General features: G+C 37.0%; 1 protein-coding gene across 6 annotated transcripts in view; it reads right to left on the bottom strand.

Annotated features, from left to right (window-relative positions):
* VPS13D (vacuolar protein sorting 13 homolog D) overlaps window positions 1–25,563 on the bottom strand; it is a 415,828-nt gene that overhangs the window by 338,623 nt on the left and 51,642 nt on the right. For all 6 annotated transcript variants that reach the window (XM_007491757.3, XM_007491755.3, XM_016422198.2 and 3 more), the window contains 5 exons: window positions 24,047–24,198; window positions 21,452–22,483; window positions 8,682–8,772; window positions 4,269–4,395; window positions 3,130–3,310 (listed from right to left, as the gene is read on the bottom strand). In XM_007491757.3, coding sequence (XP_007491819.2) covers window positions 3,130–3,310; window positions 4,269–4,395; window positions 8,682–8,772; window positions 21,452–22,483; window positions 24,047–24,198 — 1,583 coding nt within the window. The remainder of the gene's footprint in view (window positions 1–3,129; window positions 3,311–4,268; window positions 4,396–8,681; window positions 8,773–21,451; window positions 22,484–24,046; window positions 24,199–25,563) is intronic.

The following is a 25,563-nucleotide window of genomic DNA, read 5'->3' on the forward strand; positions in this document are numbered from 1 at the left end:
ATCAAAAGTGCAATGTACTAAAAACTATAAAGAACAAACATGGCTCAAAATAAAGAAATATGAGAAAACCTTCCTAACCAATGATGCAGAGATAAGAGGTCCCTAAGTATAGCACATTGCATGTTTTCTTCATATTATTAATTAATTATGCTGGGTGTTTTTCCCTCTTTTTTTGTCTGTAAAAAATACTATTTTTTTATGTAGGTGGCTCTCGCTAGGAGGAAGAGATGCTGGGGAAAACCATGAGGATGTAGAGAAAACAGAAGACATTCAATAAAAACTTATTTTTAAAAAACCTGGATGCTCCAAAATTATAATGACTCAAAAAAGAGATATGAAAAGGTATCTCTCTATGTTATTTTGCAGAGAGGGGGAACTATGGGTGTGGAACATTGTATACAACATAATGTTTTTTTGATATGCTGAAAAGTTTGGGTGAACTTTTTCATCCTTCATATTTTTTATTACATGAGATGGTTCTCTGGGAAGATGAGAAAAAAGAAAACTCTTATACCAAATAAGTGTAATCAAGTAAAGTATATTTACATAGTGACCATGTTAAAAATTGTAGTATCTGGTTACTATGAAAATGTTTCACATGAATTCACATGTACAATCTATAATATATTGTTCTCAAGGACAGGGAACATAAGGAAAGGAAAGAATTTAGACCTCAAAGTTTTATTAAATGAAGGTTAAAAAAAGGAGTTTTAAAGTTCTTGGAAATATTTAATAAATAAAAATATTGTTTAAAATCCATGTGTTTTTCTTCACAATGAGTCCATCATCATCTCTATAACAGGAAATAGATTAAGAGCCAGGTCTAGAGATGGGAGGTTGTGGGTTCAAATTTGACCTCAGACACTTCTTGGCTATGTGACAAGTCATTTAAACCCCATTGTTTAGCCCTGCCCTTACCTCTCTTCTGCTTTGGAACCAATACACAGTATTGATCCTAAGACAGAAGGTAAGGATTTTTTTAAAAAAAGTTTTGTTTTTTTAACTATTACTTTCTGTCTTAGAATCAATACAAAGTATAAGTACCAAGGCAGAAGAATGGTATGAACTAAATAATTAAAGAGTTTTTAGATCTTGACCAAGATCACACAGCTAGGAAATTCTGGGGCCATATTTGAACCCAGAACCTCCCATCTTTAGGTCTAGTACTCTATCCTCTGAGACACCTAGCTGCCCTTTGGCTGACCAGTTTTGGGGAAAAAGGTAGAGAGTCTGGGTACCTCTTGTCTGGGTACCTCTAGTCTCCAATAAGTGGTGATCATCACTATATCCCTGTGGAGAAAGAAATTTTCCTTGACAAACAAGAAAGAAGGGCTTCAACGCCCCTAATATCCTCTCCTGAGATACCACAGATGGTGCTGAAGGTCTAAATTCTGAACCTCAAAGACCTTAACAGCCTAATCCTAGAAGGAAGATGAGAGATGAATGTAGGAATTCAGGGCAAGAACAAGAAGAATTAATCATTCCATCTGAAAGGGCACCAAAAGGTAGAGCCTGGCCCTAACACAAGGCCCCCATTCTTGACCTGGAGGCAGGATGCCCCAGACCAAACTGTGCTTATATTGGTTGTTATGGCTCCTCGAGGGTTCTAAAGGTCTCCATACATTTTATATTCAATCTGGAGATTTCTTGGAGGATCTCTGCACTTTTTCAGCCTACAGACAGAGAACTTCACAGTCTACATATATTTCTAGCCTTCTACTGGTCACACTGGGAGTCTGTGGACTTCTGCCTTCCCTGGTGCTAGCTTTGTTTGTGGACCCCTTCACTATTCCCTACTGGTTTCTGGCTATCTTTTTTGGCATAGTTCTGGGGTGAAAAAAGTCTTAACTTAGTTTCTTAACTAATAATTTCTCATTGGATTTCTTTCTTGATCATTATTTGGTCTGGTGGAATTTCAGGTTTTAGGGGGAATAGATGTGGGGGAAATGGGCAGCCTATCTCCATTTGAACAGCAAAGTCCTAATTTATATATTTCTCTGGCTAAGTCAAATTAGATAGAATTAAAAGTCTTTTTAGTTGTGTATACCAAAATAGAAGTATTCCCAATCATCATTGGCTATTAAATATTATTTACATATATCTAAGAAGTCAGGAGGATATAAATAATCCCAGCTGCATGGGATTAACTAATTGACATCATCAATAATCAGCCCAAAATTAAAACAAAATGAAATTTAGAAAAGAAGGTCCCACTAATCTGACAAATAAATAAAATGGTTCTTTAACTATCTTTGAAAAATCAAACTCAATGAATCAGCTAGGATTATAGATTCTTGAGAAAATCAGTCTTTCTTCAAAACAGAGGGAAAGAGTAATCAAAGTCCTTTTATGGAAGAAGAATGGGAGCCCATCATTTCCTCCCTTTCATCTTCTACTTTGCTTTTATAGTTTGAGAAAGTAAGGCTTGGAAAGACTAATTTAATTTGATTTCTCCATTCTTTGGCAAAGCTTTAGTGTCTTATTTTCTGACCCAAATGATCCCTTAATAATACATCAAGACATTGTCATCCTTTTTTTTCAGGCAAAGACTGGATGAGTGCATCCTGAGAATATTTAGAGGAGAATCTTGTTCCCTTTGTCAAATAAAATCACAAGTCCAACCTCTATGATTAACAAAGGGTATAAATGGTTAAGCAAACAAATATTTATATTGTGTGCCAGGTATTATACTGAATGTGCAGTGTGGGTACACAGAAAGGTCAAAGATAGTAAAAGCTCTCAAGGAGATCCCAGTCTAATAGGGGAGACAACATGTAATTACTATGTGCCAACAAGTTACAGGCATGACTAACTGGAGATACACAACAGAGCAGAAGGCACAAGCAAATAAGTCAGCTACAATAAGATTTCTGCCACTTATTTAAGAAAGGAGTGTTATATAGGATTTTTGTTTTTCTTTAGATCTCGATTAGGGAGTAGAAGGAAAAAAGAAGGATGACTGTGGTTGACAGAAAAAATTTACATAATTTTATAAAATATGTTTTAGAGAACAAACATTATTAAATATGAAATTATAGCTACTATCCTAGTGAAAATGTTCAGCATGATACTTAAGATAGCAATAAGAATTCCATTATTCAGAGAGCAACACTTGGAATAAGACCTTACCGTTTGTCCCTCAATAGCAGCTCTCTGGCGTCCTAGGACATCTTGCAACTGAGTGAAATGCTGAATAAAGGCTACCACCTCAGCCTGAAAACGCTGAGTGTGGACATACTGCACTGATGCCATCTGGAGGTTCACTCGAATGTCATGCTGTCTTTGGAGCAATGGATCAGGTCGTCCATATCTGAGAAAAGTGATCAAAATGGGAATCCACCATGACCAAAGTACAGTGCTTTGTAGGTCAATTCAGAGCCAAAGCAGCCATATCTTTCATTATTAAAATGGAATTCAGGGACACATTTTAGAAAGCGAATTGAAACATCATTTTTCTATCCCAATTTTCTGTAGTAGAGCAATCAGGTCTAGTACCTAAGGCACAGGACTAGGAGGTAGAGTTCACTCCTGACTCACTGAAATATTAACATCCAGGAGACAACAACATCTGCTTCTATTTCTTTTCTCCAACATAGTACACAATGGAATAATAAATATAGAACTAAAGGATGTCTAGTATGGTGGATAAAGCACTACTCAAGAGGAAGAAAGATCTGTTGGAAAGATCTTGCCTCAGATACTTACTGAGGTCTGTGGGACCACAGGAAAAATATATTAACTTCTCTAGCCTCAGTGTCCTCATCTGTAAAATTAAGATAATAGCAGTACCTATCTCCTAAAGCTGCTGTAAGGAATAAATGAGCTAATGAAAGCAAGGTGTTTTTAGAACCTGAAAGCACAATAAAAATGCTAGTTAGTATTGTTATTACTAAACTTTCAGAAATGCATAGACAGGAAAAGTCAAGTGAAGGGTCTTTGAAATTTTTTTCAGAGAAAATCCTTCAGGCACAAGAGGCAGAGACCATTTAAATTTCCTACATTACATTCCAACATGACTCACTTAAAAGAAGATCCATTTTATTGCAATTCAGCATAAAACAGTCATTCTCATAAATAGGACATAGCCATTTTAAAAGTAAAAAATGGTCCAGCCACCAAATGATAACATTTTAAAGACACAATGTCTTTATATATATATATATATATATATATATATATATATAAAATTTTTTTTTCTCAAGCAACAATTTGGAAGAACACTCAATTAAGGGAAAAGTATGAAACAAGAAAAGAATGAATTGTTTTACTTATATATCTGGAAGATGAGAGCCTCTTCTCCACTTGTAGTAAAACGCTCTCTGTAGAATTCTCCATGAGAAGTCAAGTCACTTAAAGACAAGCTCCCAATACTTCCTTGTAAAGCAAGATCTCCCTCTAAGAATGGGTTAAGAAAGGAAAAAAAATGAATTACTGGTCAATATTTATCTGTTTCACAGGGTCATAATGAAGAAAGCACTTGGTGAATTGTAATGCATAAAACAAATGCTGCCAAATGATTCTAATGACTTACTAAGCTATAGGGGACTGAGAGCCCAATGCTTCGACCACTAAAAAAATGCATGCTAAGGCTATAATTGAGCCTTATTGAGCTGAATTTTAATCTGGAAAGAACCTCAGTAGCCATTTAATCCAACCTACAATCAAACAAGAATCCCCTCTAAATATGCTCCAAAAGCATTCATCTAGCCTTTGCATGATAACTGTCCAGGAAATGGAACCCAACACCACCGAATATGGCTGTTCTACTTGGGAAAGCTCCAAGTGTTTGGAAGGTTTTTGTTGTATAAGCCAAATTTAGCTTCTTTACAACTTTCACCAATTGTCTAAGTGCTACCTTCTAGAGCCAAATAAAACAAGTCTAATATCTCTTCCACATGACAACCTTTTTTTTTTTAAGTGTATTTATTTAATTAATTTAGAGTATTTTCCCATAGTTACAGGAATCATAGTCTTTCCCTCCCCTCCTCCCACCCCTCTCCTGTAGCCAAAGAGCAATTCCACTGGGATTTACATGTGTCATTGATCAAGACCTATTTCCATATTATTAGTATTTGTACTAAGGTGATCATTTAGAGTCTACATCCCCAATCATATCCCCATCAACCGATGTGATCAAGCAATTGTTTTTCTTCTGTGTTTCTACTTCCACAGTTCTTTCTCTGTGGATAGTGTTCTTTCCCATAAGTCCCTCAGAATTGTCCTGGATCACTGCATCTGCATAGCAACCTTTAAAGTACTTCAAGATAACTATTATGCTCCTCTTGAGTCCGATTTCCTCCAAACTGAATCTGCCCAGTTCCTTCCATTGAGTCTTATGTCCTATGACTAAGGCTTCTAACCACACTCTCCTCTGGAAGCTTTCCAGCTCATTAGTATCTTTCCTGATACTTAAGACACAGTCTGATCAAGGCAAAAACAGTAGGATTACTAACTTCCTAGACCTAAACAATATGCCTCTCTTACCATCTAAGATCATATTAGCTTTTCTGACTATTTACCACAATGACGCCTCATTAACCTTGCAATCCAATAACTAGTATCTAGTGATAGCAAAATAAAACCCTTACCTTCCATCTTAGTCTCAATATTGTGTAATAATTCCAAGGCAGAAGAGAAGGAAAAGCGAGGCAATTGGGGTTAAGTGGTTTGCCCAGGTCACATAGCTAATATGGCTAGATTTGAACTGAGGACCTCCTGTTTCCAGGTCTGGATCTCAATCCACTGAGTCACCTTGCTGTCCCCCAACCCCCATCATACATTTATAAAGTTGAGTTTGGGGGCTCATGTTTGAGAATATATGTATGTCTCCTAAATCTCATCCTGGGAGAGTCAATCCAATGTTCTAGCCCATCAAAACGTTTTACAATTGTGCCTTAAAGTGTTAGTGCAGCTAGTTGTCAAAGTGGATAGAGTAAAGGGCCTGGAGTAAGGAAAAGCTTAGTTAAAATCCAGGCTCAAACACTTACTAGTTGTTTGACTGTGGGTAAGTCACTTAACTCTGCCTAAATTTTCTCATCAATAAAACAAGCCAGAGAAGGGAATGGCAAATCACTCCAAGATCTTTGCCAAGAGAATCCCAAATAGGGCCATAAAGAGTCAGACACCTGAACTGATTAAACAACAACAAAAAAAGCATGTTATTCAGTCAGACATCTTTTCTGCATATCTAATAAGCAGGCCACCACTGATTTTACCCAAGTCACAGATAACATATGTTAAGTATTACAGGGACAACCTCAGATTCCCAAGGCATTCCACAAAAGGTCTCTGTAAAACAGAGGAGAGATGTAGAGGTGGCCATTGAGCCCAACCCATTCATTTTGATGAGAAAACTAAAGCCAAGTCAAGTTAAGGTACCTGCCCGAGATCATGTATCTAATAAGAGCCCAAAGTGAAATGTGACCCTAGATCTTCTGACCACAGAACCAGGTCTCTTCCCACTATATCACACCCTTTCACATGGATCAAACCTCTAATGAACACCCACTGGGTCCAATCAGTTTTTGATCCACTTAACTATATAATTCTCTAGCCCACATTTCTCCATCTTTTCCAAAAGAGCATGAAAGAATTGAAAATAAGTGTGTTCCAAACAAAAAGAAGTGATAGTCCCTGTATACTTTGCCCTCATCAGACAAATTCTGGAATACTATGTACAATTAGGGGTACCACATTCAAGGAATGACATAAATTAGAAAGAGAATCCAGAGGAGAAAAATCAGAATGTTTGTAAAAGATCTCAAGATCTGGGCAATGGAGAGACATGACACTTGTCTTAAAAGTGCTTTGTCTTTGTATGTGCCATGCTAAGCACAATGCTAGGCACCCAGTAAGCACTGAATGCTTTTTACTGATTGACTGCCTGGGAGAGGGCTGGGCCTGTCCTGCTTAGCCTGAGAAAGAAAATAAGAGGCAGAGCTGAAAGCCGCAATGAGTCACCCAACTTAATACTGTTCCCTGCAATCTACAATCCACTGGCCTGCTTAAGCATCCTCACTGACAATACTTTGTCTGCCCCTTTGGAGGCCTCTGCTCTGGCCATCCTTCCTGCTTAGAATGCTCTCTCTCATTGGCACCACCTCTTAGTTTCCCTAATTTGCTGCTAGGTATCTCACTAGATGAAGAGTCAGGCCTGAAGATGGAGGTCTTGGGTTCAAATGTTCAGACATTTGGGTTCAGAAACTTCCAAGCTGTGTGACCCTGAGCAAGTCACTTAACCCCCACTGCCTAGCCCTTACTGCTCTTCTGACTTGAAACTGATACTTAGTATTGATTCTAAGACAAAAGGTAAGGGTTTGGGGGAGAGGAGTTTAGAAGGAAGGAGCCCCAATTAAAGGACTTTGCAGGAGGTTGCTGCCTTTCATAGTTTCTAGTGCCATCCTCATTGAGATTACTTTCCATCTACTTTTTACTATAAATTTCATATTAACTAATTAGTTAATATTATTTACATGAGGTACTTAAGTTGCACAGTGGCTAGAACACTGGACCTGGAGCCAGGAAGCCTAAAGTTCAAATCCTGCCTCAGACATCTATGTAACCCTGGGTGAGTTCACCTCTGACTGGTTATGTTTCCTCATCTATAAAAGTGGATAATAATAGCACCTACTTCTCAGGGTTGCTGTAAGGATAAACTGAAATACTTATAAAGGACTTTGTAAACCTTATGGTCTTATATAAATACTAGCTGCTATTGCTGCTGCTGTTCATCCTATTATTATTCTCATGGAGTTTCCTCCTTCAGAATGTGAGCTCCTTGGAGTCAGAAATTCTTATTTCCTTTCTTTTTATTCCCATCTCTTAACATAGTATCCAGAACATGCTAAGTGTTTCATAAATGTTTGTTGACTGACTGAATTAGTTATCCAAAAGTGGAAAGGGTGGTCTCAGGAAGCAATGAACTGTCTCTCACCAAGAAGACCTTAAGCAACGGCTGTATGATCATTTGTTAAAGATATTGTAAAGATGACTCTCTGTCAGACAGGCATCTGGAGCCTTAATTGAAACAGTGAACTAATCCTTTCTGGGTCTCCTCCAAACATTCTGTTCTAGTCCTGCAAATCTAAGGGTTCATAGGAAAGGTTCCATGAAAATCATATTCACCCAAACGTGGCAGAGCCTCTATCTACCTCAAAGGTATAGAACCAATTTTTGCATCCGACTCACAACTCTTAGGTTATAGAAGCCACTACCTATAATAGACAACCTCATTTTTGCTCCCTGAATTATGTCCTGCTTATTTCTTTTCTTAATTAATAAGTTGTAAATCCTCAAGCTTAATCTGTAGGCTACCCTTTCCTTTACTACTGATAGCACCACTTATCTTCCCCATTATTATTTAATCCACAAGGACAGGAATTGTGTTCAATTCATACTCTAAAGTTTAAAGTCTAAACTCATGATGTTTTGTACAATGAATTTATCCAGTGGAAACTCAATAAATAGCTGATGCAACTTATACACAGAGTATTCCAATGTAGAAAGAGCTATGGGTGAGAATATTATTTTTCTACCTAAATTGCATATCCCAATTGATTGTGGGTAGGCCAATAACCACAATCATGTCATCAATCCACTTATTACCTTATTGTCAACTAAATTTATGATTAGAATACTAAAGGTTTCACTATTTTATGAAAGGTTTACAAAAATGTGCTTACCAATCATTTCCAGATGAGCCACCAGCTTAGAGACATTTGCTTTGGCCAATTCACTAGTAGTCTTATTTAGCACAAGAGAAAGTGAATGAACCTAGAAAAGTAATAGAAAGCAATACAATCAGTAATAATATATGAAAATGAAAGATGAAAAAACAACATTTCAGAGAGGAAAAAGTAACTTTGAACAATTTAACTTCTAATGATGTTAGTATCAGTTCATTTTTCACAAACTCTAATCTAGTGGTATAAGTGGAAGGGAAACAACTGAAGAGTTACTTTTCATCTCTATTTAACATTAACTGCTACTATGCCATAGCTTGCTCAAAAAAATAATTAGCAAATGAAATTGAAAGGCTTTTGCAAGAATAAAAAGCAGAGCAACTTAGATAGGAAAAAAAGAAAGTGGTCGACTGGGGAAAAAATATTTCCATTAAATATCTCTGAAAAGGTTCTGATAACCAAAATTTAGAATTAATAAAAATAATAAGATCAAGATTCAGTCTCCAATGATTCGACCAAATCACTAATAAGAGTAATCTATGTAAGTAACAAAGCTTTGAGGTTTTACCTAACGCCAGTAAATTGACAAAGATGGCAAAATATGGTAAATGTTGGAATGATTTCTATTCCTCTAAATCAGTGGTTCTCAACCTTTCTAATGCCATGACCCCACAATACAGTTCCTCATGTTGCAGTGACCCCAAACCAAAAAATTACTTTGGTGGCTACTTCAAAACTGTAATTTTGCTACAGTTATGATTCGGAATGTAAATACCTCATATGCATTATGTATTCTCATTGTTACAAATTGAGAGGTTGAGAACAGCTGCTCTAAATGATAAGCACCTGTAGCATTCAATCTCTCCCTATGCCTTAACTCTACTAAATCTATTCTTTTTTCCTTACCAAAATCTCCATTCCCTATTCTCTTCAGCTTTCTCCATGCCATCAACCAAGCTCTGACTACATTTTCCTCCCATCTCCATTTAAACTCTTCAGTTAATCAATTCAATTCTACACTGTTCTCTTCTCTTAAATCCCTTTTCCCCTCATCCAAATGCCATTCATGCCTTGTCAGACTCCCAAACCTGAATTACATCCAACATCCATATCTTCAAACCTTTTGAACTTCTCACTAGTCCACCATTAGTTCAGGCCCTCATTACCTCTTGTCCCTGACCTGCTCAATGGCCTCTAAGTTTGTCTCCCAGCTTCAAGAATCAATACTGTGTATTGGCTCCAAGGCAAAAGAGTGGTAAGGGCTAGGCAATGGGGGTCAAGTGACTTGCCCAGGGTCACACAGCTGGGAAGTGTCTGAGGCCAGATTTGAACCCAGGACCTCCCATCTCTAGGCCTGGCTCTCAATCCACTGAGCTACCCAGCTGCCCCCAAGAATCTCTCCATTCTGATCCAACTTGCATGCAGTAGATGAAGTGAGTTTCTATAATCAAAGATCTGATGTCATTCCTCTACTCGCTAAAATCCAGCAACTCTAGTATTAAATAGCCATTCTTCTTTGGAACATTAAAACCTGGTCCCAACTTCTTTTCTTGGCTCACTATGTATTATTTCCTTTTCCCGCACTCTAGGTGTCCAGACAAACTGGCCGTCTCTCTATTCTTCACACAAACACACACAAAACACCTTTGCACTGGTGGTCTCCATACCCAAAATGCACTCCTTTCCTCATTTCCACATAATACAATTCCTTACTTTCTTCAAGTGAAGCCTTTCCTGAGCCTTCTGGAGCATTGAGATTCTTTCCTCCAATTACAAATGAAAAAACAATGCTCCGACTATATACCAAAAAGTAAGCTTTAAAAATAATTACTATTGTCAAAGTAGCATGAAAAATACTCCAAAGGGATAATGGCAATGTTATCAGAATTTGATGAAGCAAGAGGCAACAGTCTCTTTTGCCCTGAGTATTCAAAAGTGAAGCTATAGCACCATACTGATTAAAGAGGGGACAAAATGGAAGCCAAACAAGAAATGAAAGGGGATGAAAGAGAAGAGAAAGACAGAGGAGAGTGGGAGGAAGAACACAGAAAAAGATAAGGGAACTTCAGTCAAGCAGGGGAAGAGGAAAGGAAGAATTTGAACCAGACACTAGAGAAAAGAAGCACCAACTCACTTAAGCAGCATAACCCTGCAATAGATGACCTATCCAAAATGGAAGGATCTTTATAAAATATAAGAGTGAGAAAAAGATAAATCTCAGCAGTCACTTAGAATCCACTTCCCCTTAAAAGGGGGACAGGACAGTAATATATAGTCTAAAAATGCCCCAAATGATTAAAAATGCTTGCTCTCAAGACTCCTGTCCAACCTAGAGGGAACTTGTGCTATTCTCCTAAAGTAATAACTATGTGTGGAATAGACAAAGTCCATGTTAAACACTTAATTTCTAAGTACAAAGAAGTAATGGAACATACTCAGTACAAAAAGAACAAGATCAAAGAAGAAAATAAGCCAACTAAGGTGATCAACTGTGATGGCTTCAGAAATCTCATGTATTTTATTAACTTAAAAGCCAGAGGCCCTGAAATATGCTGCAAACTTTCATATCCCAAGGCTGCTTCTAAAGATCTGAGCCCTGATGCCAACTAATGGAAAGGCAGGCAAAAAAAAAAACAAAAAGAAAATACAGAAGAGCTATATCCAGATGGGAGAGACAGAGAGACAGAGCAAAAGAGACAGAGATGGAAATGGAGAATATAGACAGCTAGATATAGATGAAAGAGATATCCTTCAATCATTCTACCCTGCTGTTCACCAAAATATGTCTTCAGGATCTTTCTATAGCAAGCAATGACATTTATATACTGCTTTTAAAGTTTGCTAAGAATTTTATATGCATTATACAATTTTAAATAAGATAACTCAACTGTTGCTAGTGACAATTCCTGTTCATATCAAAAGAAGTATCTAAGGGCTTCTGACTAGATGGTAATGTAAGGAGAGCTAGAGGGGCCCAACATCCCAACAAACAATTCAGAGAGGCTCTAAAAATGTAGCAGAAGGAACAATGATAGAGAATATCAGAAAAAAATGTATATAAGTCCCTTCACTGAATCCAGTGTTGTGCAAGAAGACTGCCACAAACCAGAAGAGATGCTGAGTGAAGACAAGCCAGAGTAGAGAAAAAGCACTGCAGTAGGATACAGGGCCAAAACAGAGCCAAAACAGAGCACTCAACATCTGAACACAGAGAGAGGGAAGACAAAGCCAGTAAAGAGTATGGGAAGAAGCAGGATCTATCCCAAGCATAAAGTCTCAATCAAGAAAAATGAAGCTGAGGAGGCAGAGTCAAAATGGCGGCATAGAAGCAGCAAAAGTTCACACTTCTGAAATCACCAGTTAAAACCCAAATGCTCCAAGGGGACAGAAAACCAAATCTAACAATAGGATGGAACCAAGAAACCCTCTTGCTGGACTCAACTTAAAAGGTACACCCCCAAAAGCCTGGATTCAAGAACACTCTGGTTTAAGGGGAAGGAAGAAGAAAGGTCCCAGGACCCCTCCCCCACCCACAGTACTAAGCCTCAAGCAGCAGCTTGAGGAATCTCTGAGTGGGCAAGGGCACTAGTCTGGAGGGAGTGCCTTGCGGACAAAGCTGTGCCAGGCTCAGGGCTTTGAACATAGGTGGCGGGGAAGCAGTTAGAGAAGAAGTGCAGAACAGGCAGACTAGTTGCAGCCGAGACATTCCATACTGCCCACCCTCTTCCAGAGGTTTTGGCCTCATGGCACATCCAGCTCTGCAAGTTCAATTCTGCTGGGCTTAAACTTATCAAGCCTTCAGAGGGCAGGGAAGCTCAAGCTCCAATACCCCTCCCTCACAGACTGCTGAGAGCCTTGCTAAGCTCCAACGGTGAAGGTTGACAGAAAAGCCCAAACCCACAGATCCAACATATACTGAGAGGAGGAGCAAGATTGCAGACAACTACAGGGGAAAAATAAGGGGCAAATATGAGCAAACAACAGAAAAAGAAAAAAGAAATGACAATCAACAGCTTCTATCCAGGCAATGAACGAAGAGCAAATGAAACAGAGGAACAGAAGAGGATCAAGGAACACCAAGCAAAAACACAGAAATTCCAGCTTTGGACAAAGGATTTGGAAGAACTCGAAATAGAGTTCAAAACACAATTAAGAGAGGCTGAAGACAACTGGGAAAAGAACTTATAAGGTATGATAAGTCATCTGGAAGCAGAATATAGTGTCTTGAAAGCCAAAATTAATCAGCTTGCAAATGAGGCAAAGGAGATGAAAGATGACCTCCAAAGAAAATCAGAAAGGAAGGAGAAAGATGACCAAAAAGGCAGGGATGAAATTCAGTCTTTAAAAACCAGAATACAATAATTAGAAGCAAGTGACATCACAATATAGCAGGAAACCATAAAACAAAATCAAGAGAATGAAAAAATTAAAGAAAATATGAAACGCCTCATTCACAAAACAGAAGATTTAGAAAATCATTCCAGGAGAGACAACTTGAGAATCATTGGTGTACAGGAAGACCATGACAAAAGAAAAATCCTGGACATCATCCTACAGGAAATTATCCAAGAAAACTGCCCTGACATTCTAGAAAAGAGGGAAAAGTGGAGACTGAAAGAATCCACAGATCACCCCCTGTACACAATCCCCAACTGACAACACCCAGGAATGTTATAGTCAAATTCAAGAACTATCAGACCAAGGAAAAAAATATTACAAGCTGCTAAGAAGTCATTCAGAAACCATAGAACTACAGTGAAGATAACACAGGATCTGGCTGCATCTACAATGAAGGATCAAAAGGCATGGAATATGATATTTTGGAAAGCAAGGGAACTAGCTCTACAACCAAGAATCAACTACCCAGCAAAACTGACTATATTCTTACAGGAAAAAGTATGGTCATTTAATAAAATAGAAGAATTCCAAGCATTTGTAAAGAAAAGACCAGACCTGAACAGAAAACTTGATGCCCAAACACAAAACCCAAGAAAATCATCAAAAGGTAATTAAGAGGGGGCAGCTGGGTAGCTCAGTGGATTGAGAACCAGGCCTAGAGACGGGAGGTCCTAGGTTCAAATCTGGCCTCAGCCATTTCCTAGCTGTGTGACCATGGACAAGTCACTTGACCTCCCATTGTCTAGCCCTTACCACTCTTCTGCCTTGGAGCCAATACACAGTATTGACTCCAAGATGGAAGGTAGGGGTTTAAAAAAAAAGGTAATTAAGAAAGGAGAGAAAAAACAAAAACAAAAATAAAACAAAACAAAAAAAACAAAAACCCTTTTTTTAAAGGGACCCAATAAGTTAAAATGATATATATCCCTATAAGAAAAGAGGATAATGGTAACTCTTAAAAACTGTTATTATCACCTGGGGAGCTAGAAGAATTATACTTAGAGGGAAGTGTGACAAACTGTATAGGATGAAATGCCAAGATATAAATACGTATATAGATATATCTATGCATAAATATATATCTACATATATATATATATATATATACACACACAAAGAGACAACTAGAGTTTTAAAAAAGAGGTTAATACTAAGAGAAATAGGAAAAGAAACAAAATGGGGTAAATTTATATGTCACAAAGAAACGAATGGTGGGAGGGGGGAGAACATCAATACACTGGAAAGGTAAAGAGGCTGGAGGTAAGAAATATTCAATTCTTACATGCTTTGAAATTGACTCAAAGAGGGAAAAACAATCAAATACATTGGGGCAGAGAATTGATTTGTGCCCTATAGGGAAGTAGAACGGTAACAAATGGACTGTTTGAGAGGGAGGCAATGCAAGGGAGGGAGGGGGGGGTGTATTTTAAAAAGACTGTAAAGAACATTAGAGGAGAATAAGAAAGAAGATGTAGAAAGTGAAGTAAAATAAGGGTAGAAATTAGGGGGACCGATTAAAAACATAACACTGGTTAGAAGGAAATAGTGAAAGAAGAAAGGTCAGGACTAGGAATGGAAATCAAAATGCTAGGAAATACACAGCTAGTAATCATAACTGAATGTGAATGGAATGAACTCACCCATAAAATGAAAGCGAATAGCAGAGTGGATTAGAATTCAAAACCCTACCATATGCTATCTACAAGAAACACACATGAGGAAGATAGATACGCATTGGGTGAAAGAGGATGGAGCCAAATCTATTGGGCATCAACCAATAAAAAGAAGGCAGGAGTCACAATCATATCTGACAAAGCCAAAGTAAAAATAAATCTAGTTTAAAAGAGATAGGGAAGGTAAGTACATCCTGATAAAAAGCAGTTACAGACAATGAGGAAATATCAGTACTCAACAGGTATGCACAAAATGGCATAGCATCCAAATTTCTAAAGGAGAAAATAGTGGAGCTCAAGGATGAAATAGACAGAAAAACTATACTAGTGGGAGAACTGAACCTTCTTCTCTCAGAACTATATAAATTAAACCAAAAAATAAATAAGAAAGAGGTAAGAGAAGTGAATGAAATCTTAGAAAAATTAGAGTTAGTAGATATGTGGAGAAAAATAAATAGGGACTAAAAGGAATACACCTTCTTTTCAGCAGCACATGGTACATTCACAAACATTGACCATGTCCTAGGGCATAAAAACATTGCAAACACGTGCAAAAGAGCAGAAATAATGAATGCAACTTTCTCAGACCACAATGCAATGAAAATAATAATTAGTAAAGAGAGAATGGAAAAGCATGGCGAAGCAAATAAAAAATTTATTGAAAATTAAACAATACGATTCTCCAAAATTGAATAAAGAACAAATCATAGAAACAATAATTTCACTAAAGAAAATGACAATGATGAGACATCCTTTCAAAATCTATGGGATGCAGCCAAAGCAGTACTCAGGGGAAAATTTATATCCTTGAGTTCATATATTAACAAATTATGGAGGGCAGAGGTTAATGAACTGGGCATGCAAATTAAAAAACTAGAAAATGTACAAATTAAAAATCCTCAGATGAAGGCTAAATTAGTGATCCTAAAAATCAAAGGAGAAATTAATAAAATTGAAAGTCAAAGAAGTATTGATTTAATAAATAAGACTAGAAGTTGGTACTTTGAAAAAACAAACAAAATAGATAAAGTACTGGTCAATCTAATTAAAAAAAAAGAAAACAAAATTGACAGTATCCAAGATGAAAAGGGAGACCTCACCTCTAATGAAGAGGAAATTAAGGCAATCATTAAAAATTATTATGCCCAATTATATGGCAATAAATATGGCAATCTAGGTGATATGGATGAATATTTACACAAATATAAATTGCCTAGACTAAGAGAAGAAAAAATACACTACCTAAACAACCCCATATCAGAAAAAGAAATTGAACAAACCATCAAAGAACTCCCTAAGAAAAAATCCTAAAGACCAGATGGATTCACAAATGAATTAGATAGTACAAAAAATCAAGCCATTCTCCAATTGATAAGGGACATGAATAGACAATTTTCAGTTAAAGAAATCAAAACTATTAATAAGCATATGAAAAAGTGTTCTAAATCTCTTTTAATCAGAGAGATGCAAATAAAAACAACTCTGAGGCTAAAAGACAGTCTGCCCTTTGATCCAGTCATACCACTGCTAGGTTTGTACCCCACAGAGATAATGAGGAAAAAGACATATACAAGAATATTCATAGTTGCGCTCTTTGTGAGGGGACACCCTTCAATTGGGGAATGGCTAAACAAATTGCAGTATATGTTGGTGATGGAATACTATTGTGCTCAAAGAAATAATAAACTGGAGGAATTCGATGTGAACTGGAATGACAAAATGATTCAGAGTGAAAGGAGCAGAACCAGGAGAACATTGTACACACTGTGGTATAATCGAATGTAATGGGCTTCTCCATTAGTGGCAATGCAGTGATACTGAACAACCCGGAGGGATCTACAAGAAAGAATACTATCCACATTCAGAGGAAAAACTGTAGAAACACTGATGAAAAACAACTGCTTGATTACATGGGTCGAGGGGGGATATGACTGGGGATATAAACTCTAAATGATCATCCTAGTGCAAACATCAACAACATGGAAATAGGTTCTGATATTACTCATGTAATACCCAGTGGAATTGCACGTTGGCTAAGGGAAAGGTAGGGGGAGGGGAGGGAGGGAAAGAATATGATTCTTGTAACCAAGGAATAATGTTCTAAATTGATTAAATAAAACTTAAAAATCAGAAAACTGAAGCTGAAAATATACAAGAAAAAGAAAATGCCAAACCAAATGAAGAAAAGATATGGATTAACAGAACCTCAATAAGAAAATCTGAAAAATGTGACTAAAAAAAAAGATCTGGATACCATATTTCAAAAATCACCAACAAAACTGTGCAGATCTATCATAATCAGAAGATGAGGTGAAAACAAAAAGACTTCCACCAGTCGCCCCTAAATGAAATCACAAATATAAACTCCCAGAAATTTCATACCAAAATCCAGAGGTGCTGGGGAAAAGAAAAAATTCTACAAATAGAAAAAATTCAAGCATGAAGCAAATATAGTCTGGATCACATAAGACTTGTCAGCTGCTCACTATAAAGAAGAGAAGTTCTTGGAATACATTTCAAAAGGCAAAAAATAAAAACTTACAACCAAAAATAAATTTTAAAAAATTAAATTTTAAAACAATTTTAAAAGAACAATCTAAAAAACTAAGTATAATTCTATAAGGAAAAAGATGGAGCCCTTAATAGAAAAAAAGACTTTCAAAAATCTCCATGGAAAATTCCAGAGCTAAGTGGAATCTTTGAAAAACATAACAAAAGAATGGAGAAAAAAACTAAAAAAATTTAAATAATATTTGCATTTTTGGTCAGAGTAATAGAATAGTAAAAATGCTTCCATTTTAGAAGTGGAATGAGAACAAATGTGCCTTAAGAATTGTGTAAAGGGAATCCCTTCCTCCTAGGGTCATGAACTTTTTGCTTGTCTGAGCAAGCCCTAGGAGAATGACCTGGAACATAGGGTTATCAGTCTGGGTCGGAGAGACTTTGAATGGTTTCTGAGATGTGGCTGACCAACGCAGAGGGAAAGGACATGACATGAAGGACTATAAAAATGAGACTATAGAAGAGGCTGGCCTTTTCTCTAGAGATTTTTAGCTGGGAGCTTGTCTGAAATTCAGCGTTGGTGGCTGGGGAGGAAGACACTTTTGTGGGCTGGTAAGATTAGGGCGACAGACTAGGAAATATTCTTTCTATTTCCTTCACTCCTTATTTCTTTCTTATATATCAAAATTAAATTGTTAAAAACTACTATCCTCGTGACTTAAGGGTTAATTTTTTTTTTAAACCTTTACCTTCTGTCTTAATAGTATTGATTCTAAGGAGGAAGAGTAGAAAGGGCTAGGCAATGGGGGTTAAGTGACTTGCCCAGGGTCACACAGCTGGGAAGTGTCTGAGGCAAGGTTTGAACCCAGGACCTCCCATCTCTGGGCCTGGCTCTCAATCCACCAAGTTGCCCCCACGGGTTAATTATTTTTATAAATGGTGACCACAATAATATTTTTAAACTAATATATTTCCAAAAAAATTTCTTAATATTAAATTTAGAATATTACATTTGATATATTAATTTTTCAATATTACAGAATCCTATAGTTTTGTAAAGATTAAATTTAACTCTCCCCTGATTGTGAAAACGAAATTAATTAACTCTCCCCTGACTGTGAAGATTAAATTGTTACCCCTGCCTATTTTTAGATTTAATCACCAAAAGTGTAAACATTCTACTTAAAAGTTGAGTGAGGAGATCTGCTCATTTTTAAATTTAATCACCAAAGGTGTAAACACCCCATTCACACTTGAATAGGGGAGGTCTGTGACCCACATGTGCAACAGCAGGTGACAAATCTAACTAACTAAACTAAATGCCCCTGGGCAGTCTTAAAGCAAAGCTTCAACTATGATTGGTAGACATAAAATTAGGGGAAGGCACAGGAAGTGACGCAAAAGAAAGTGTCTTTAAAAGGGATTTACAACTTCCTGAGTCAGTTCTACATGGAGTGGAGGCTGAAGAAGAATTTGCTGACTAAACCTGAGACCGACCCTGTTCCTGGTGAGAATGTCTTACGTCTCTTTCTTTGGACTGACACATGGTGAGTGAAAAGCTGACTCTTAACTATTGGATTTTTCTGAAGAGACTAGCCTCAGGAGAGACCTATCCTCTTGAGAGAGGCTCCCTGTATCCTCAAGTCCTGAGCTACAAGGGCCAAGGCCAGCAAAGGACTAACTCTCCCTGCCCAGGTTCAGCCAGGGGCCCAGAGTAAATTATTTAGTGCTGAGGCTAGATATCATACCCTATCCTCTCTCTGATTTCCTACTTCATTCTTTTCTATATTTTGTAAATAAATTGTAAATAAATCTCTTTGGAATAAATTAAATTCCTGGCGACCCTATTTTAAATATAATCCAGTCCAAACTTTTTTTTTATAAATTAATCCCTTTTTCCCCTTACAATTTTCAATGGCACAGAGTTAAGATAAAGGGCCTCAGATGGTCTTGCTCTGTGTTGAGGATGTTAAGAAAAGAAAGAAATGGGAGAGAATAGGAAATTCACAAGGGAATAATAAGAGGAAGTTTACTATCCCACAATTAGGATGTATAAGATAAAAAGCATACATGCACAGACAGAGGGGGTGAGGGGATAAGCATCACATGAACTCACTTTCAAATGAATTAGATACAAGAGTGTTGAACAGTGTTGAACACATGCATGTGTGCATGCATGCATGTACACACACACACACACACACACACACACACACACACACACACACACACAGTTTGGTGCAGAGATATATTACATTCAACCAGAAATAAACAGAGATGTGCTCTTCCCCCATACCCCATGAGGGAAGGTAAGAGATTAGACAAAGACAGTAAAAACTTGTGATCAGGGGCAAGGCAAAGAGAAGAGGGAGGACATCAGAAACAGATGGTTTAGATTACAGATCACTAACATTTAAGTACTTTTTCTTTCACCACTTTCTTCTTTGTAATGACAAAGCAGGGCAGGTGGCAAAGAAAGGAATAAATAAAAAAGAATAAGATGGAAGTAAAAACTCATTTAAATAACAGCTAACAATTACACAAAGACTAAAGTTTTGCAAAGCACTTTACATAGATTAACTCATTTGATACTGCAATAATGCTATGAGGTAGATGATGTTATTTTCTTCATTTTACAGAAGAGAAACCTGAAGCTAAGAAAGGTTAAGTGAGTTGTCCCTAGCTAGTAAATGTCTGAGGTAAAATTCAAACTCAAGTTTTCCTGATTCTTATCCAATCCTAGCCCCTAAGTCATATTCTGCCTCAATCAATTATCTAAGAGAATAGCAATCCAGTTCTGAAATGTTATGATTCCCTAATTGAACTTTTTCAGGTATATTTTTTTGAAGATTATGCCAAATTTCTTTCCTTTTGTTGAAGAAGTGGGGAACAGGAGTAGAATGTTAGGTACATCAGACAAAGTTACTGTGTCTTATAACTTAATATTTTATTTTAGACACTATGGAATGCTATGGGGAGGAGTGTAGAAAGAGGGTGTTTATCTGGAGACATCTCATTTGAAAAAATAAAATCAATAAATAAACCCCTAAAAATAAATTAAAACTTTTCTATGAATATCAAAAATAACAATACTATTATTTTGGAATGGTGTCCTTCCTTATCTCCATCTCAGAGTCCCCTTCTTCCTTTAAAATGCAGCTCAAAGGTGATCTACATGAAGCCTTTACTGATTCCCCCACTGGTTCCTTCCCTCTCTTCCAATCTATCTTGCTATTAATTTCTTTGAATTACCATGAATTTATTAATTTCATATTTGCTCAGAAGACATGTTCATATGTACATGAACATATGTACATGTTCATATGTACTGTCCCATTATATCATAAGGTTCTTGCTATAAGGGAGTATTTCCTTCTTTGTTCTTGTATCCCCCCATAGTGCCTGGCAGTAACTGGCAGATGCTAAATACTTAATACTTGACTAACTAATCTAAAAATGAGCAGAATAAGTATTAAAGACCAATATTCAAGGGGAAGGGCAGCTAGATGGCTCAGTGGATTGAGAATCAGGCCTGGAGATGAGAGGTTCGGAATTCAAATCTGGCCTCAGAGACTTCCTGTGTGACCCTAGGCAAGTTACTTAATCCCAAATGCCTCACCCTTAATGCTCTTCTGCTTTGGAACCAATACCATATTGACTCTAAGAAAAAAGGTAAGGACTTTTTTTTTAGTATCCCAGGAATAATAAAGTTACATGGAATTTGAGGACTGAGAGCAGAGCTGTCCTTTAATCTGGCACTAGACAGAACTTCAATTATAATACTGAACAGAAAAAGTCTTTCCTTCACTTAAAGGGCTCCAGGGAGCAGATATCACAATCTGGTAGCAACATAGACCAAGGCAAGACACTTTTTTTTCAATTACAGGTATCAGGGCAGCTAGATGACTCAGTGGATTGAGAGGATGATCTAGAGACAGGAGGTCCTAGATTCAAATCTGACCTTAGATACTTCCTAGCTATGTGACCCTGGACAAGTCACTTAACTCCAACTAACTAGGCCTTATTGCACTTCTGCCTTGGAACTGATAGTTAGTATCAATTCTAAGACAGAAAGTCAAGTATTTCCCAGAATGAATATAAAACACTGCTAACTTCCACTGAAGATGGGAAAGACCCTTGTCACTCACTTCTCTTCTGCTTCTTAGAACCTGAAAGAGCTAGGGGAATCCCATGTACCTTGAGATCCAGCTTGGTGTTAACTGGATCCTGAACATCAGCCTCTATCACAGTGCTGGACTCAGACTTTACTGCATGCTGAATGTCTGCAGGCTCTGCCTTCATTGCATGGTTGTCAGCAGTGGAACCAATTCCAAAGAAGTCTAATATTACCACCCAAGTTTGCAGAGTGATCAGCACATCAAGGCAGTTAAAATCAACATCAACACTCCTGTTGATTCGATTATAGCAAGAAGAAAACTCAGGATGCTTCTTGTCCACAAGAAATATATTGATATGGACCAAGGAATCATCAAATTTACTTTTTCCACAAAAGACCTTAGGTTCATCCACAGTTGGAGAAGGAGGAGGGGTCAAGGGATAATCTTTGCCTTTGTCTTCTTTTTGCTTTTTCCGGGACACGCAGGTTGGTCTTTGGTACAACTGAAAGACATTTGGAGCTTCTTCCATGTGTGAAGGTAGAGACCGGGGCATATCAGGATATTCCACATTGGATACCAAGGGGCAAGACTGGGAAAGATATTCTTTATGTACCAAGCTAGATGGCTTGGGAGCTCCTCGAGACACCATTAGGTTCTTATATTTTGAATCTGGATTCTTCTCTAAAAGATCTTCCATCAGCAAAGAGCGCAAAGCAATCTGAATGGATAAAGTTTGAGGGTGGTCCTTACTAAATTCAACATCAAAATCTTGAAACTTTAAGCTCACAAGACCTTGGGCTCCTAAGGTCAAATCTCCACTCAACTGAACCTGAAGCTCTGAAATACAAAAGTTGGCTTGGATCTGTGTGAAAGATTTTACTTCTCTCACAGATAATGACTTCTGAGAAGTACTGGAAAAGCTGGAATGGCTAAACAATCCATTCTCTTTCCGTTCAACACAGGGCTCACCACAAGCACTGAGAGAAGGAAGAGGAGAATTAGGGCTAGGCAATGAGGTAGAATTGGATGTAAACTTATTCAAGTCTTCACTGTAGACTAGGTTGTCCAGTGTTTGTAGAACTTGTTCATACACATGTTTTGCCAAGACCACCTGCATATGAAGAGAGAGATAATTACTCATTTTCTCCCATATTTAAGCCAATATGAGTATTTCTCCGTATTCATTTTCTCTCATATTTAAGCCGATATCAGCATTTCTCCGTGAGATTTCTTACACTATTTCTTATATCCAAGTTATGTCTCTCCCCAATACACTTTAGGTGAAGAACAGAAAAAAGTAGATTAATGTAATGAATTAGATAATAAAGGACTAAAAATGAAACTAAACAATCCAACATACAATAAGCCCTATAACATAAATTACAAAGGAAAGAATTTCCTTTTTGAATTACCAGAAAAAAATGAAAAGCATTCAGGCAAAAATTAGATTTAGATCAATATCTTATACTATTGAAATATAAAAACTCAAAATGAATATTTTTTTGTTTTACAGAAAAAATTGGAACCATTTTGCATGAACTCCCTTCTTTCCCCTTTCTCATTTTCCAGCACTCAGATACCTTCTATTATCTTGTCCTTCACCCTGGTCTCACAAGATGAAAAAGTCTTATTCCTTATCAAGGCTAACCCCTCTACTTGTTCAAGCAATCCCATCCCATCTCCTCCAACAGATTGCCTCCTGTCATCCCCACTCATCACTTATTTTTAATCTTTTCCTGTTTACTAACTCATTCACTACTGCCTATAAACATGCCCATGTCTCTCTCATTCTCAAAAAACCTTCAATTGAACCCTTCTATTTCCACTATCATCCTTTACGTCTTCTGTTTTCCTCTCTCTTCTCACTTTATTCTAAACCCTTTACAAGCCAGCTTCCAACCTTATCATTCCACCAAAACTGCTCTCTCCAAAGCTACTAATGATCAAGAGATCATTACCAAATTACCAAATCCGATGGCCTTCTTTCAATCCTCATTCTCCTTAAACTCTGAAGCCTTTAATACTGTTGATGACTCTCTCTTCAATCAATCAATAAACATTTATAAAGTGCCTACTATGTGCCAGGCACTGTGTTAAGCATGAGGGAATATCAAAATAGGGCAAAAGTTAAGTCACTGCCCTCAAAGATCTTACTATCTAATGGGGAAAACAACATGCAAACAAATATATACAAAATAATTGAGAAATAATTAAAAGACAGAAAGAACTGTAATTAAGACAGGTGAGGAAAAAATTCCTTCATGACATATTACTCTGCCCCACCTTTATAGTTCTTTCATACCTTTTTCCTGGTCAGCTAAAATTCTCCCTTCTACAAGAAATCTTCCTGCCCCTAACTTAATGCCTATGCCTTCTCTCTGTCAATTAATTCATCCTGTCACTGCTTATTTTTATTTGTTTCCATGTTATCTTCCCCCATTTGATGGTAAGCTCCTTGAGAGCAGGAACAGTCTTTTGCCTTTTTTTGTACCCTCCATGCTAAACACATCTCATGGCACATAGTACCTATTTTCTAAATGTTTGACAGGAGAATCTTGGTGTATTAATTACTACTTAAAACTAGAAATCTATCCTGAAATACAATACAATGGGATTTTATTTTACCATTAGGTTTTACCATGAAGCAGATATATTGGAAATGGAAAAACTTTACCTGAACAGGATTAACAAATTTGCCTTCTATCTTCATAATACTAGAGATTCCCACATCATCTGGGCAATGAGTGAAAGTCAACTCACATTCCCTCTCCAAAGGGATCTTTTCCAGTTTAAATTGGATGGTGGTATTGTTCAGAATGTGGAAAGCTGACATGAAGGGAAAAAATAACCAAGTTCAAAAAACCGTGCATATTCAAAGCTCAGTGTATACTTTACCCTACTTAATGTTACTAATGATTAAATATAGCATTTTTGAATTTCATTTGGTTCATAGGATAGTCTCACTCTGAGGGTTATTCTGAATAATAATAGCATGGAAATTACAGTCAAAAACAATCTGTGGTGTACATCCCAGGACCAGTATCTAGAAGTAATAAAAGACCAAAGTCAACTGGTATGAGGATGAACAATTTGGTGATATGCATTCAATTCAATTAATACATATTAAGTTCTAACTATGTGCAAGGCCATATGTTGTGATGGGTATAATGCTCCTTCAGTGTCAGTATCAGGGCACCATACTTTCAAGATCTCACCCACCTCCAATAGAGCTGCTTGACACTATTTAGCTTTAAGGCATATCATGAAGACAATTAATCTCTCTAAGCCTTGGTTTTCTCATCTATAAAATAAGGGGTTTGGACCAGATGATGTCTGAGATCCAACCTATTTATAAATCCTATGGGGGGGGGGGGGGGGGCTAGGTGGCTCAGTGGAGTGAGAGTCAAGCCTAGAGATGGGAGGTCCTAGGTTCAAATCTGACCTCAGACATTTCCCAGTTGTATGACCCTGGGCAAGTCACTTGACCCCCATTGCCTAGCCCTTACCACTCTTCTGCCTTGGAGCCAATACACAGTATTGACTCCAAGACGGAAGGTAAGGGTTTAAAAAATAAACAAACAAACAAACAAATAAATAAATCCTATTGGGTTATGAATCTATTCTTATTATTTGTACCTGACTAAGGGGCATATAAAAACAGTTAAAAGACTAGGCTGTTAAATAAATGTAAATATTAGTATATAGTTATATTATTATTGATAATATTATTATAAGCTTCTATTCATATGACCATCATCTATAGCAACAAATTATAAATTCATAAACAATTTTTAAAAAAAGAAATTTGGCTCCTGAGACTCAGAGCAAGTAAAGGTCAGAAAAAAAGGCATGAGATATAGTGTACTGAATTTTCAGACTCTTTCCCTGTACTCATTGGTTTTGCAAACTTTTTTCCTCTTCTTTTTCTTTACAAATATTATTTGTTCTATGGAATGGCTCTCTAGGAAAGGAATGGAGAGATACCAGGAAAAAATCTATTGATGTAAAAAAAGTATATTCATAATTATTTAAAACAAAAATGGTACCAAGCTGTCATATTTATTTTAATTCTCTAGATACCTAGAAAAGTAAATCAAATTTATTTGATCCTGATAGGATTCAAAATGAGATTCTATTTTTTACTGAATTAGGAAAAAAATCATACCAAAATTCATTTGGAAGAACAAAAGA

This window comes from Monodelphis domestica, chromosome 4 (assembly GCF_027887165.1).
Source record: "Monodelphis domestica isolate mMonDom1 chromosome 4, mMonDom1.pri, whole genome shotgun sequence".
Taxonomy (NCBI): Eukaryota; Metazoa; Chordata; class Mammalia; order Didelphimorphia; family Didelphidae; genus Monodelphis; species Monodelphis domestica.